The following is a 13121-nucleotide window of genomic DNA, read 5'->3' as shown; positions in this document are numbered from 1 at the left end:
ATACCAACTATTAATTTACTTTACTTTCAAACAAGATTGGCTTTGCTCAAAAAATACAAAATCAATGCGAACGAATCTGCGGGTATTAACTAGTATCTTACATTAGCAAGACGTAATGTAAACAACAACATACAAACCTTTCCATGTAAATATTTGATTTAAAAATACAAAATAAAAAAGCTCTAGGAGATTTTTTTTTTTAAATAAACAAAGCACTCTATTAACAATTTAACTCGATAGATTGTGAGAATAGCCCATAAATCACGTTTAAATCACTTATACAGTATTTATTTACGATTAATGGCGCATAAATACATAGCTTTTTATTAAAAGCTCTATAAAAATTCACAAAACATAGAGGTGGCTATGATCGAGTTTTCGTATAATAAATATTAAATACAATAAACAGCTTTATAACGTAGGTACCTAATTATATTAAAAACAAATAGCAAATGCTTTTGCTCAGATAACAATTTTTCATGGCAACATAATAAAAAATATTAAAAATATACACAGCAATATATTGCTTATTAACAATAGTTAACAAGGAGAATATAATATAATACATTAAAAGAGAATAGTTGTCCACTAACTGAATATAATAGGTATGGAAGATTCTTAAACATGCCAAAGAAAACCGTCGAAAAAATGCGCCCAAATCTACGCCGTTCCGCCCAAGATGTGTTTTTACGCACACATTTATGACGAGTCAGCTGTAAACGCACACACGCATACAGAACCTTACCACGTCGAAATAGGAACTACAATATTCAAATGGAAGTTCGATAAATTAGGATATTTCAAAAGTCGAATACAATACTTGAGGAGAGAGAAAGTATTCCAAATTGGAACTTATACGCGTAGCATAGAGTATAAGTTGTTTTGAATGTGTAAAACAGATACGTCACAGAGTAGGAAATGAAAGAGCTTTCCGAGTGACGCCGAGCGCGTACCGATCCGGACCGAGCGGCGCCGAGACGCAGCGAGCACCGCGAATGCATTACAACGTGCTTGCTAGGGTTGATGAGCCGGAAAAACTGGCGTGATTATTTAGTCAATAATTAATTAATTAATCCTAATTGTATTGTATTTTTTTGTTTGTAGTATTTCCAACGCGTGTACTGGGGTATTTATACGCAATGTAAAGCGAATATGACCTAATTTATTGTTACATAAATGATTTTATTATAATATAAGTATATAATATATATGTATACATTGTATAAAAGTAAATAGATAGAATATTAAATGATTTTCGGAAGCTGTTAATTATTTACTGTAGTCTGTAACTGATTTGTTTCGAAAATATATGTTTGCATATCATAATACGAAAGTACGGACTACGGTTTAAAGAAAGCTATTTGCTATACACAATTTATATTAATTATATAAAAAGTTCCAATCATCTTGTAAAGGCTAATTTGATAATAGGCACAAGTAAACTTACAAACTAGTTCTAATAAAATCGATTTTAACTAGTAAACAGCACTTACAATTGTCAAGTAGAGCAAATGTAGAGCTTAGACATTTTTGTGCAATTCGGAATAAATATCAAAAGCAAATAAAAAATAATAGGGCGAACAACACCGGAGGCGCACACTAGTGCGTGCAATGCGGGAAAAATCGGAAAAGCTTACAGCCCTGTGTAGTAAGGGGTGTGAGGGCGCGGCGGGAGAGTCCAGTCGTCAGTCGGACGCGGCGCGCCGCGGAGCTCGCACGCGTGATGCGCGCCATCTAACGTATTATGTTCCTACCCGACCTTCCGCGAGCCTGCATGGTGGACGACGTTGCAACCTACCTTCAAGCGCCCTCCTCGGGACAGGTTGCTACAATATATTAACAACAAAAATCCATATGTAATTAACAATGATCATATTAACAGATGTTGTGGGCTGTAACGCTTGTTTGCCGCGACCGTCCGGGTATTTTCCGGTAAAAATTTGTGTTCAGTGGTAGGCACCACGTGTCAAAAAATAGTGTTATGTGTAAGTTTGTAAACAGATCAATAAGGTAGGGTAAAGAGGGCGCCGCAACGCCAGCCCGAAATATAAGTCTGATTTAGCTTGTTTATAAGATGAGTGTTACATAAATTTGTCACAGAAACGTGTCGATCGCTTTTTTGAGCTTTAAATAAACGCGAAAACAACGCGGTGTAAACGGTTTTAAATCGAACCAATGGGAGCGTAAAATGATAGTCGTGGGTTTAAAGTTTTTGCTGTAAAAGCTCTGCAAATGAGTCGCATTTCTTCCAAGACATAAATGACTACTAAAATTTTATTTTTGGCTGAATACGAATATTTCTTTTGATCGTCATTTAGGCCAGTGCTAGTATATTGTGAGTGTTACATTGTGGGTGCAGAATATTTTTGATACAAAATGTTACTTTAGTAATAGTAATATGTTAAATCTATCGACTCGACGAATGTTTTGTACATGACTAATTAAATTCTTTATGTGTACATCTTATGAAGCAATATATTAATCGAACTAAAATAAAAATCTAATTTAAATCTAACTAACTATAATTTGAGAGCTTTCACGTTGAGCTTTTAAATTGAAAATTGTTTTCTACGGTTTTATAATTTTCCAATGTGTTATAAAGCGTTAAATTGAATCTTAGATATGCATTCAAATTTATTTATGATAAATACAAAATACATTAGTAAATCGTCTCATTAAATGCCTAAACAAAAAAAAACTGATGCAAAAATGTTGTAATACCGCACATTTTCGGAAAAACTAAATACCTACTCTTTGACAATTTTATAGCCAAATACCTACATGGTGTAACAAATAGGTACCTATCAATTAATCGCATTATAATAATTAAAAACAGAAAAGTATAATAGAGTTTTCGCTACATAAAACCTATAATTCAAACTTATACCACAATGCAATACTTACACAACCACTTTTAATGCATTTTAATACAAAAATAAAGGTTTTAATATGTTTTTACGATCAATATATTATCAGTAAAGATATATGAGTAAGCGGTGCAGTACTACGGCAACGCACTGCAGTCGTCTGAAAGTTTCAAGCTTCCACCAAGATTATACACAGTATACATTGCGCCAATATTGTATGTAGATTATAAACGCGTTACAGATTAAAAATTATACAGATAATATATTATGGAATAGTTCTATTGTGTTATCTGTGAAGATGACATTTCAATTTAAAAAATAAGATCTCATATTGATAAAGCAAATGTTTTTCGAATAGGTATTTGAATTTAGAATAAATACCTACATTAATAGAATGCCTTTTTGAATGTAATTAGTTTTTTTCATAATATCTATTTTTTCATAAAAGCCAGTAGGTATTTGATATTACGTAGAGAAAGCTTTTGATTTAGGTGACAGAGATGGAAATATACTGTAGTACCTAAGTGTGCTGAATGAAACACGTGCTTCTTGACCGTTTTATTACATAAAACTCAATTTGATGAATAAACATAGGCGCCTAAGTAACTTCTGTTTAATTTTTTCTGTTAAAATCTGTTTGATACAGAATTATCTATTATAAAACTTCATTTTAAACATAGAAAATGTATGAATGTTATTGAATAAAAATGCGTGAGCTTTTTCGTGGTAGGTAAATTCTAATAGAAATTATTAAATTGCATAAATCACTAATCAATGCTTATAAAGCGATCGGGACTTTTATATAGATTTAATTCTACAAATAAGAGACTAAAAAGCTGACTTATCTATAAAATTGTTTAAATTGAAATGTGTCGTGGTTAATTTACGAAAATAAAAAACTCTACATTAACATTATACATTATTGTAACTAGGTACCTATCCAAATATTGAATAAGGTTTAATCATTTAAAAATAAAAGCCTATTGGCGATATGAGGACATTTATAAGACAAAAATCAATAATACTCTGATTAAAAGGCTACAGCTGATATAAAGATAATTTGATATATAGTAAAAATTTATCAATATTAAGCAACGCTATTAGCAACAATATCAAAACGATTAATCACCTAATTAACACATTCATATATGAACAAAAACGAAACCAAAAAGAGGACTAAAATAATTATATACCTAGGTATTTTAAAAAGCTCCTCTTTCAAGTAAATTAGCTAAAACATCTCTTCTAAATCAGTTGGAATTTGTATCAAAAATTCAATCTGTGACTACAAAATATAAAACTACAAACGTCGAATAGTATTTTCTTAACATTTCTTAGAAAGTGCTTACTGTCTCCATGGCTGACTGGCCCGTAGCTAGCAATTGGAGTCAATAAGCTGGCATATGCTAAATCGCATTTTCTTACGTGGAACATTTTGTAACAACCGGAATAATAAAATAGAAAGTATGTACATATTAAATAAACTTCTATGTCGGTGCTGAGAATCCTTTAATATTTTAAGTGATACTTAGTTATTACGTAAAAAGTTTTAAGGTATTTTTTCAATAGGTTTTTATAGAGTAGAGTTAAACAGGGTTTTGTATCGCTTTCTTATTTCGATACTTTAAGTATTTGAGTAATAACGTAGTTTCGTTTAACACTAAATGAAATTGAACAATTGGTTTATAATAAATTAGAAACCGCCTAAAAATACCCGGCCGGCGAAAAGCGGCATCGCGTCGCATCGGTGTTTACGAAATTCGATGTTTTCCCCCCCTACCCCCTCTGGTGTTTTTATTTTCTCTTTTTCTATCACCTTTTCTTGCCACTATTCGGTGTTTGGATGTTTTCACTAACTGTTAATGTTGATAATATAATCTGTATTCTAATGTTAGTTACGGTTTTGGAATTTTTCGAATCTATGCCCATCGAAAAAAAAAATTACATGAAATAAAAAAAATAATGCAGTGACAATTCGAAAATTAAAAAAGGCGCTAAGATTCAGACAGTTCCAAACTCAAAACTTCTATTTTTATTTTTTATTTTGTAAAGTTCGACTGCAGATGAAAATATACTTTTTAATTTTTAATCTGTGTTCGATCTTTTATGATACTGTAAGTGTGCATGAATCCTGCACTACCCTACAGCAAGAATGATGCACGTTCCCTTTTATCTTTATTTTTACGAATCTAAAGGCAAAGCAGAGTCCATTAGAGGATTGAGAATTTCATGATTGATTATTGGTCCATTAGGTTTTGATTAACGAAGTTATTTTTTAATAGTTATCGTAAGTTGTTTTGTTCAGATATTGAGAGCGTCTTAATCTGGATATTGAAAGTGTATTTCACGCTAAATGGCTTTTTAAACGTTGATTACATTAAAAGGAAATATTTAAAATGATAACTAAAACACAGATAATGTAATAACTAAAACACAGATATCCTACATTATACCTCTAATATGTGTTTGTACCTTTAAGGTTTGTACGAATTATCCTAGCAATGTATAATGAAGACGTTTTACCATAATGAAACACGTTAAAAATACGGACATGAATGTCGTGTAGATCACGTGATTTTTTTATTCAATTCTAGCCACTTTAAAGTTATGTAAATGTAATTTGTAGTAATCCTAGTTTTAGGTTCTGCTACGTTACAGGTAAGTTTATGTTATTTACAATTTAATTTAGAAATGGTATAACTAAGTAAATTTTTATTGGTAAGCTTTTAAGCGTAGGGCGGGCGGATTTCTGTTCTATCTCAATTTAGATTAAAATACGCGTGTGTAATAATCACACTCGTATTTTAATCTAAATTGTTATCACAGTTTTGTTAATTAACAGATATTATCACTCCAATGAAACTTATAAAATTAGAGAAAGTATTAAATGAAAAAAATGGTCAATACATTTTGAACGAACGATTTTGGATGTGATCGAAGATTGGAAAGAAATGCTTACAAAGAATTAAATAAGTTATATAAGTTTAAAATTTATAAGAATTAAATAATCAATTTATGACTAAAACAGCATTTTAAAATGATAATATTATGTAATTTCACAAAAAGGTTGTAATTAATATACCACTAGTGTGCGCGTGTAGTTTCTCTCGCGTGAATGAAAATTTGCCAAAAATTTCAGCGATAATCGTTCAGTAATTGTTATATTTTCACATCTAACTAAACAGACTTTCGAATTTATAACATTAGTTCTATTTTCCCATAAAAATTAAACCACATGCGTAATTAATTCATAGAGACTGTTATGATATAATGACATTCAGAGTCACGCTCGCTCTGGGCTTTGTGCGCGAAAAATGGGATACACTCATTTCTCTTGTATTTATTTATCAAAGGTTTATTCGATTTCTATTGAAACTTTTATGTATAATTAACAGATAATAAAGACATTTTACGATATAGTTGATAGTAAGTATGGAACAATATTTTGTTGCGTCTGTAAAGATTGTAAAGACATTTTAAAAAATAGTTGACAATTAGTGTAGAATAATATTTTTACGGTCTTAAATGCTTTGTAAAAATGTGATTATAAAATTTCGTTCCCAATTTTTAATAGAACAATTTCGATAATATTTCAGTAGTGTATCTATTCATAGACTGCAAATCGTATTCCTTCAAAGTTTCTTTAATCAGCTCCAGTACTGATTTATAGGAGTATGTTTGGATTATATTATTGCCCATAAAACAATAGATCGTAAACCGAATTAAATTACCATGTTCCATCCATAGCGTATATATTGAACGCAAGAATAAGCTGCTACAGATAACAATATAATATAATATAATAATATATTAATTCGGGACAATTTTCACACACGGCACGATCTGATCCCATAGGTACTAAGCTTTCGCTTGTGTTATGGAAACCAGATGGCTGATAAACATACATAATATATAATTTTAAATACATACTTATATGATTAACGCCAAGACACAGAGCAAACATCTATGTTCATCACACAAATATTTGCCCCGGGTGGGAATCGAACCCACGACCTCTGGATACTTGGAAGGCACGTGTCACAACCAACCAAGCCAACCGGTCAGTCAATTACAAAATATATACAAATACAAAATTGAATTATCTGTGGTCACGTATGGTGTCGAATAATTCGCGCCAAAATTTTTCATATGTTATTTTTTAATCTGTGCGCTAAACGAGCCGGGAAAAAAGGCTTAGATACAAGGTTACATTTCTAGGGTCCGTTTGGACTTGGCAACCGTCTAGTATTCCTATCTGTTACGCTCGCCAGTTTAACGTTTATTTCCAACAATTAAGACTTGCCAGTTTTGATTGCATTTACTTTTTTAGACTGCGCTGTGGTTTAATGATACTTAGTTTTGGGAGTTGGGTAATGGTGGAATTGCTTCGTTTCGGACGTTTGTCGCTGTAAAAATTGACTCGAATTTTCGTTATGTATGTTCTCTTGTTCTATATGCGTATTAAATATGACGAGGTGTCTGTGTGAGGTATGGATATGGTGCATTTTACCTGCATTTGTTTCATTTGTCAATTTTTTGTAGCAAATAAGCTGATATGCATTGAACGATTGGTTCAATCATAGGCTATTCGTTATTTTTCCGAGAATTAAATACTTTTCCAAGATCTTAGGTACCTAGTTCATTACCAGACCTATTAACATGTAAGGATTCCAATAAAGTACATACACCTTACTACCATTTATTCATTATCGTAGACACATAAAAAGTGTTACTTTGCTAATTAATCTAATGAACGAAGATCGATACAGAGGCGATGAGGACACTTGACATGCTCAAACGAGTCCACTAAGATAACTACGGTTAACTGTTAAAGGGAATGACTTTATGTGAACGTTTACTAAACGTGTTTCACGTAAACTGTCGAAAATAGTAAACGTGAATTCAATTAGACTTATTTTAGAAGCTTTTAAATCGTCATATTTCATAGATTGCTTTTTATTAGTTTAATGCTAAATTAACGATATCAGCTAGTTTGTCATCCCACGTATCAGAAGAAACGTAGGTTTTCTTTAATTCTTAACTAATAACTGCTATATCAGTATATATATATATATACAGGGTTACTTGTAAAACACCGGCAACCTCGCAGGACAAGATAGCTAACATCATAAGCAACAACATTTGTTCTACGACTTTTGATAATTTGTTAGATTTTATTTTCATACAAAAATAAATAGTCATTTAATTTTCTGTTTGAATATTATAAACTCTACGCCTCCCAAAAATTACTTAAACAAGAAGCGAACGAGAGGGGGAAGGGGGCGTCGCGTTGTCCATCCGATAATGAATAGAACATAGACTTACAAATGTTAAGAGAGTACAATAAAAGTTTAAAAAATCATTTAAAAATAATTTATTGCGTTATGCCAAAAGTCGTAGAACAAATGTTGTTACTTATGATGTTAGCTATCTTGTCCTGCGAGGTTGCTGGTGTTTTACAAGTAACCCTGTATATATAAATATAAAAATATTTCGTACAAATTAATCATAATATACAATCACATTAGCTATCTATTTTATAGAAAAATCATATTCAATTAGACTTTAATATTATTGGATAATCACCCAATATTAAAATCTTTCTCTAGGAAAAGTAATCGGAATTAGTAATATGCTCTTGTTGGAGTTGAAGAAGAGCTTTTTCACACTTTCAACAATTTCAAACATCTACTTTTCTTCTGAAGTCATTTAGGAAGTCTTTAATTTGTTCTGTACTTTGGCGATATACATGTTTATGCTCAAATTGGGTCAGACGCGAGAAAGTTATCACATAACAAAACATCGACGTTACAGAAGTATAAACCTAAGTGTGATTGCGAGGTTTTTAATGTAACAGAGAGAAAAGTAAAGATTATTCTTTTCAATGTTATATATGGGTTCTGAATTCGAGAATACATTAGTTACAGAATCTTGAAAGTAACAGTTGATTTAGATATTTTAAGGGGTCTGACATAGTGGACGAAATACAGGTTTAGTCGGCTTATCAAGGGGATACTATGGTGTCTTAAGTAGTATTATTTCCTATGTGGAAAAATGACAGAGCTATATAGCTCTGTCATTTTATATACTTACTAGCTGTTGCCCGCGACTTCGTCCGCGATTAGGTCGTTTTTCGTCATTCGTCGTTTAAAAAAATACGTGACACTTTATTTTAAAATTTTCTTAATTATTGTCTCTTATAAAATTTAACTACATTAAAATTGAACACTCTGATAAGAAAATCTTAAAATCTGAAGAAAACATGAATGTGGTTTAAATTCTACATTACTAAGTATCAAATAATAATCTAAATTAAATGTAGATTAACAGTTTGAGCACACCATTATAGAATATGTACCTAAGTATTAAATTACGTTAGTTTACATAGTAACTTTACTAAAAACACGATGACTATCTTTCGCGCTCCATACCACAAACTAAGCATGTTTGTGGTACGTGGCCCGCGTCACTTGACCCCCTGCGAGTTCCCCTCCGTTGCTATGCGAAAATACATTCGTCGCCCTACTGTAGGAAAAATTGTAATACTGTGGCCTGGGCGTTATAACACGCCCAGGGAGTTCCTGAGTGCCGATATCACCATCTTGAGGAAAAGCTTCTAATGTCGATTTAAAACTGCATACATACGAATTAACCTGTTCTAAAATTGTGAAATGAGTTCAGTTTTAAAATTGAGAAATATTGATTTCTTGTATTCCACTATTCGTTGTAGTCGAATACAAAATATATTTAAACAAACTTAGGTTGGCCTTCAGGCGAAAGGGATCCTATCAAATGGTAAACTTGACCTTGTATCTTAAAAGTAAGCATGAACGGATCTTCTGATAATTATTGAGCACCAAAGGATCATTTGAAACGCACTACTATAAGAGCGAATATTGTCTAATAACAGTTTACATTGCACCACAGAATATACATAATAGTAGCTAAACGCTAATTGCACAGTATGTTCCTCTAAAAGTAGTGATTTTGTGAAAGGTTCCGGTGTATCTTCAAACGAAAGCCGAATCGCCTTACTACACTTTAAAGCATTACAAAAAGAACATACTACGTTAATATCGCCTATACAGAAAATGATCTGTAATCAATTGTGAGGTTATAAGCAAACCCACTTTTATATTTGTCAGACCACACCACCGAATTCGTAGATTGTTTACCTCAAGACATTAAGACTATGACGAAATCTGTCTGCAGTAAGACGGGCCTCTCGCTATTCGTACGTTTCCAGAGACCGAATAGTTTCAATTCTTAATCTTTCATTAAACAAACTTATTAATCGTTCTTGTCTCATATAATTGTAATATTCGCGTCCCTACTCTAGTCATTGCTTATGCTCATGTTCATCTTATTAAGATGCACCCTATCATTTGTCAAACGGTCTTCATATTGAGTAAAGTTTCAGATTCTCGAGATAAAATATGACTGTCGTGATCAGTAGTGAGACGAAATTCCCTCTCAGTGAGGGTTTCGGTCTCACGGGATAGTACAATATGCCGTTTGCGATCAGCTGTGTGACGTCATACCCTCTCAGTGAAGGTTCGGTCTCACGGGATAGTAGGGGAGAACGGGTTTGGTTGTCTCACGGGTTGGATGTCACAGAGGTCTTAATACAAAACTGAACTAACGAATAAGTCTGTTGACCAGCGTGGCTAGAGCGATACAGTGACAACGCTGTCCCCACTTCGCGTCAGACCGCCCCGATCTGCCGTGAGGGCCTCACACGTGTTTATTGTTTTCGCACAGATTTTTTATGATATGAGGACCGAATATGCTCCTCATAACATCACTTTTTGTGAACGAAACGACAGCGCGGTTTAATTCAATGCCAACACCATCAGAAAAAAGGATTATTTTTAATTGTGAAAAAATGTATTATGATTTACACTACATATTAACACTCTTTTAACATTTAACATAAAATATAAGTCTGTGAGTGTGTAAAAATAAATCCAGCTAATTACATTTTAAACTTATGTTTATAATTTGGTATACGACATGAAAATATATTAATTGTCAAGCAATAATAATACAGATAAATACTGAACATAAGTATAATAGATATTAAGTAGTATTAGTTAAAATATACTTTGACTGTTAGTCAAAGTTTATTTTTACTAACAACATGTAAATGAAGAAGAAATAATAATTAACAACGAACTAACCTTTTCTATAATACTTAACACGGCACATTTTTCAAATTATCTTGCTCAACTCTACTAAAAAATTTGAGGGTTTTGTTGGAACTTTAATATGTAAAAACTATGATATATCTAAACTACGATACAACTTGCATGCGGAAATGCTCATTACAATTGTGAATCTAAAGAATAACTAACAACATACTGTTCAATTTTATTGAGCTGATGAATATCTTTTGCCTGGAAGAAATCACCGTCGCCTAACAAATATAATGTGTTTTCTTATAAAACCGTTACATAATTTATTTTATCTACTTAAATAATGAAAATGATATATTTATAAAATATAAAACATATTATGTAAAATGATTAAAAATAAATAAATGAAGCAACTACGATTCAAAGAAAACATCTTTTTCAGTGTGAAAATGCTCTAAGCAATCCTGGATGATGAACTGTATATCATGTACCTACTCTGATCCCAGTACGGTCGGTACGTCGATAGCCATAACGATAAATATTATAATCAGATAACCGCAAAGTCAAAATAAAAACATTACTTGTAAAGTTGTGAGTGCAAAATTTACGTTTCATTTGGCAATAAAATTTTTTTCGGTACTAAAACGTAGTAGTTTGATATGTGGTTGGCTGCCCCTCCTCTCCTTCCTGAAAAATATCCTCCAAAATTTCCCGAAATACTTCCAATGATTGAACCATTGGACGTTGGACATTAACTTCAGTCAAAAATTGACGAAGCGGATGATTACTAATGCTCCCTGTCCCTTTGTATGCTTAAATCTTTAAAACTTCGCAACAGATTTTGATGCGGTTTTTTTAATAGATAGACTGATTCAAGAGGAAGGTTTTAGTACATAATTTATTAGGTTTTAGACAAAGCGGACGAAGCCGCGGGCGGTAAGCTAGTAAATTTATAAAACACGAAGATTTTTAAAATTGTAACTAATGAACGCAACAATATATTAGTATACTCTTTGGAACACAATCATTAGATTAACTGTAGATAATGGTGTCTATTTTTACTTAAAATAATAAACATCTACCCTCACTTTAAAAAAATGTAGTTTATTATTTACACGAAATATATCTTATAGGGAACGGAAGATATGGGTTAAAGAGTTAAATAAATAAATAACATAATTATATTTAAATTATTAATTTTTAACATTGTGTTCAGTAGTGTTAACATGTAAATTGATTTGATTTTTACGAAATCTCATAGATGGCGCTGTTACAAAATTAACATTATACAACTTACATTCTTTAAGCTATGTTTCTCTTCCCAAGTTACTTAAATGGCATAATTTTTATAGTGTCAATATAGATATTGTCAAACAACATTTATATATGCGTCATTTGATTATTAATTTCCAATAGTTAACGTGTAAATTGATTTGATTTTTATAACATTTAATAGATGGCGCTGTTTCTAATTTGTCTTTATACTACTAAATTCATTAAACTGTTTCTCTGCCCAAATTACGTAAATGACATAGTTTTTATTTTGTAAAGCTAGATAATAGCATGGCTTACTCGAAACCAACATTTAAACATGAGTCTTTAGATTGTACGCTGTCGTAATACACGGAATACGTAAGAAAAATAAAGGTTCACAGCTCCTCCCCCGTAGGTGATAGCTTGATAATATGTAGCCTATAGCCTCACCCGACCTGTTAGTAATATTCATGCAAAATTTGAAGTCAATCTATGCAGTACTTTTCGAGATTAGCTCGGACAAACATACAGACAAACAGACAAACAGACAAACAGACAAACAGACAAACAGACAAAAATTCTAAAAACTATGTTTTTGGCTTCTATATCGATTATAGATCACGGCCCAGGTATTCTTTTAAAAAAATATTCAATGTACAGTTTTGACTTTCCTACGATTTTATTATATGTATAGAAGATTGTCTAGTCACTAGTGCCAAATTTGGATACTTCATAAAACTCGGAAATCATACTATAAGGACACAATGGTAACAGGTATAAATTGTCTTCTTCATAGCCAACATAGCATTTATCCCTTAACAATTACCACGATAACTTTTGAAGTTCACTGCGTTGCCCGTCAGTG

The 13121-nt window shown here is 31.9% G+C and overlaps 1 protein-coding gene across 7 annotated transcripts in view; it reads left to right on the top strand.

The window, feature by feature from the left end:
* The first annotated feature begins 1688 nt into the window (after positions 1 to 1688).
* Positions 1689 to 13121, top strand: part of LOC123703462 (nuclear factor 1 B-type) — a 53055-nt gene continuing 41622 nt past the window's right edge. For all 7 annotated transcript variants that reach the window (XM_045651460.1, XM_045651459.1, XM_045651461.1 and 4 more), the window contains exon 1: positions 1689 to 1822. In XM_045651460.1, the coding sequence (XP_045507416.1) occupies positions 1745 to 1822 (78 nt within the window). In that variant the 5' untranslated portion in view covers positions 1689 to 1744. The remainder of the gene's footprint in view (positions 1823 to 13121) is intronic.

This window comes from Colias croceus, chromosome 26, assembly GCF_905220415.1.
Source record: "Colias croceus chromosome 26, ilColCroc2.1".
NCBI classification, from domain to species: domain Eukaryota; kingdom Metazoa; phylum Arthropoda; class Insecta; order Lepidoptera; family Pieridae; genus Colias; species Colias croceus.
This window is presented reverse-complemented; position numbering and strand designations above follow the sequence as displayed.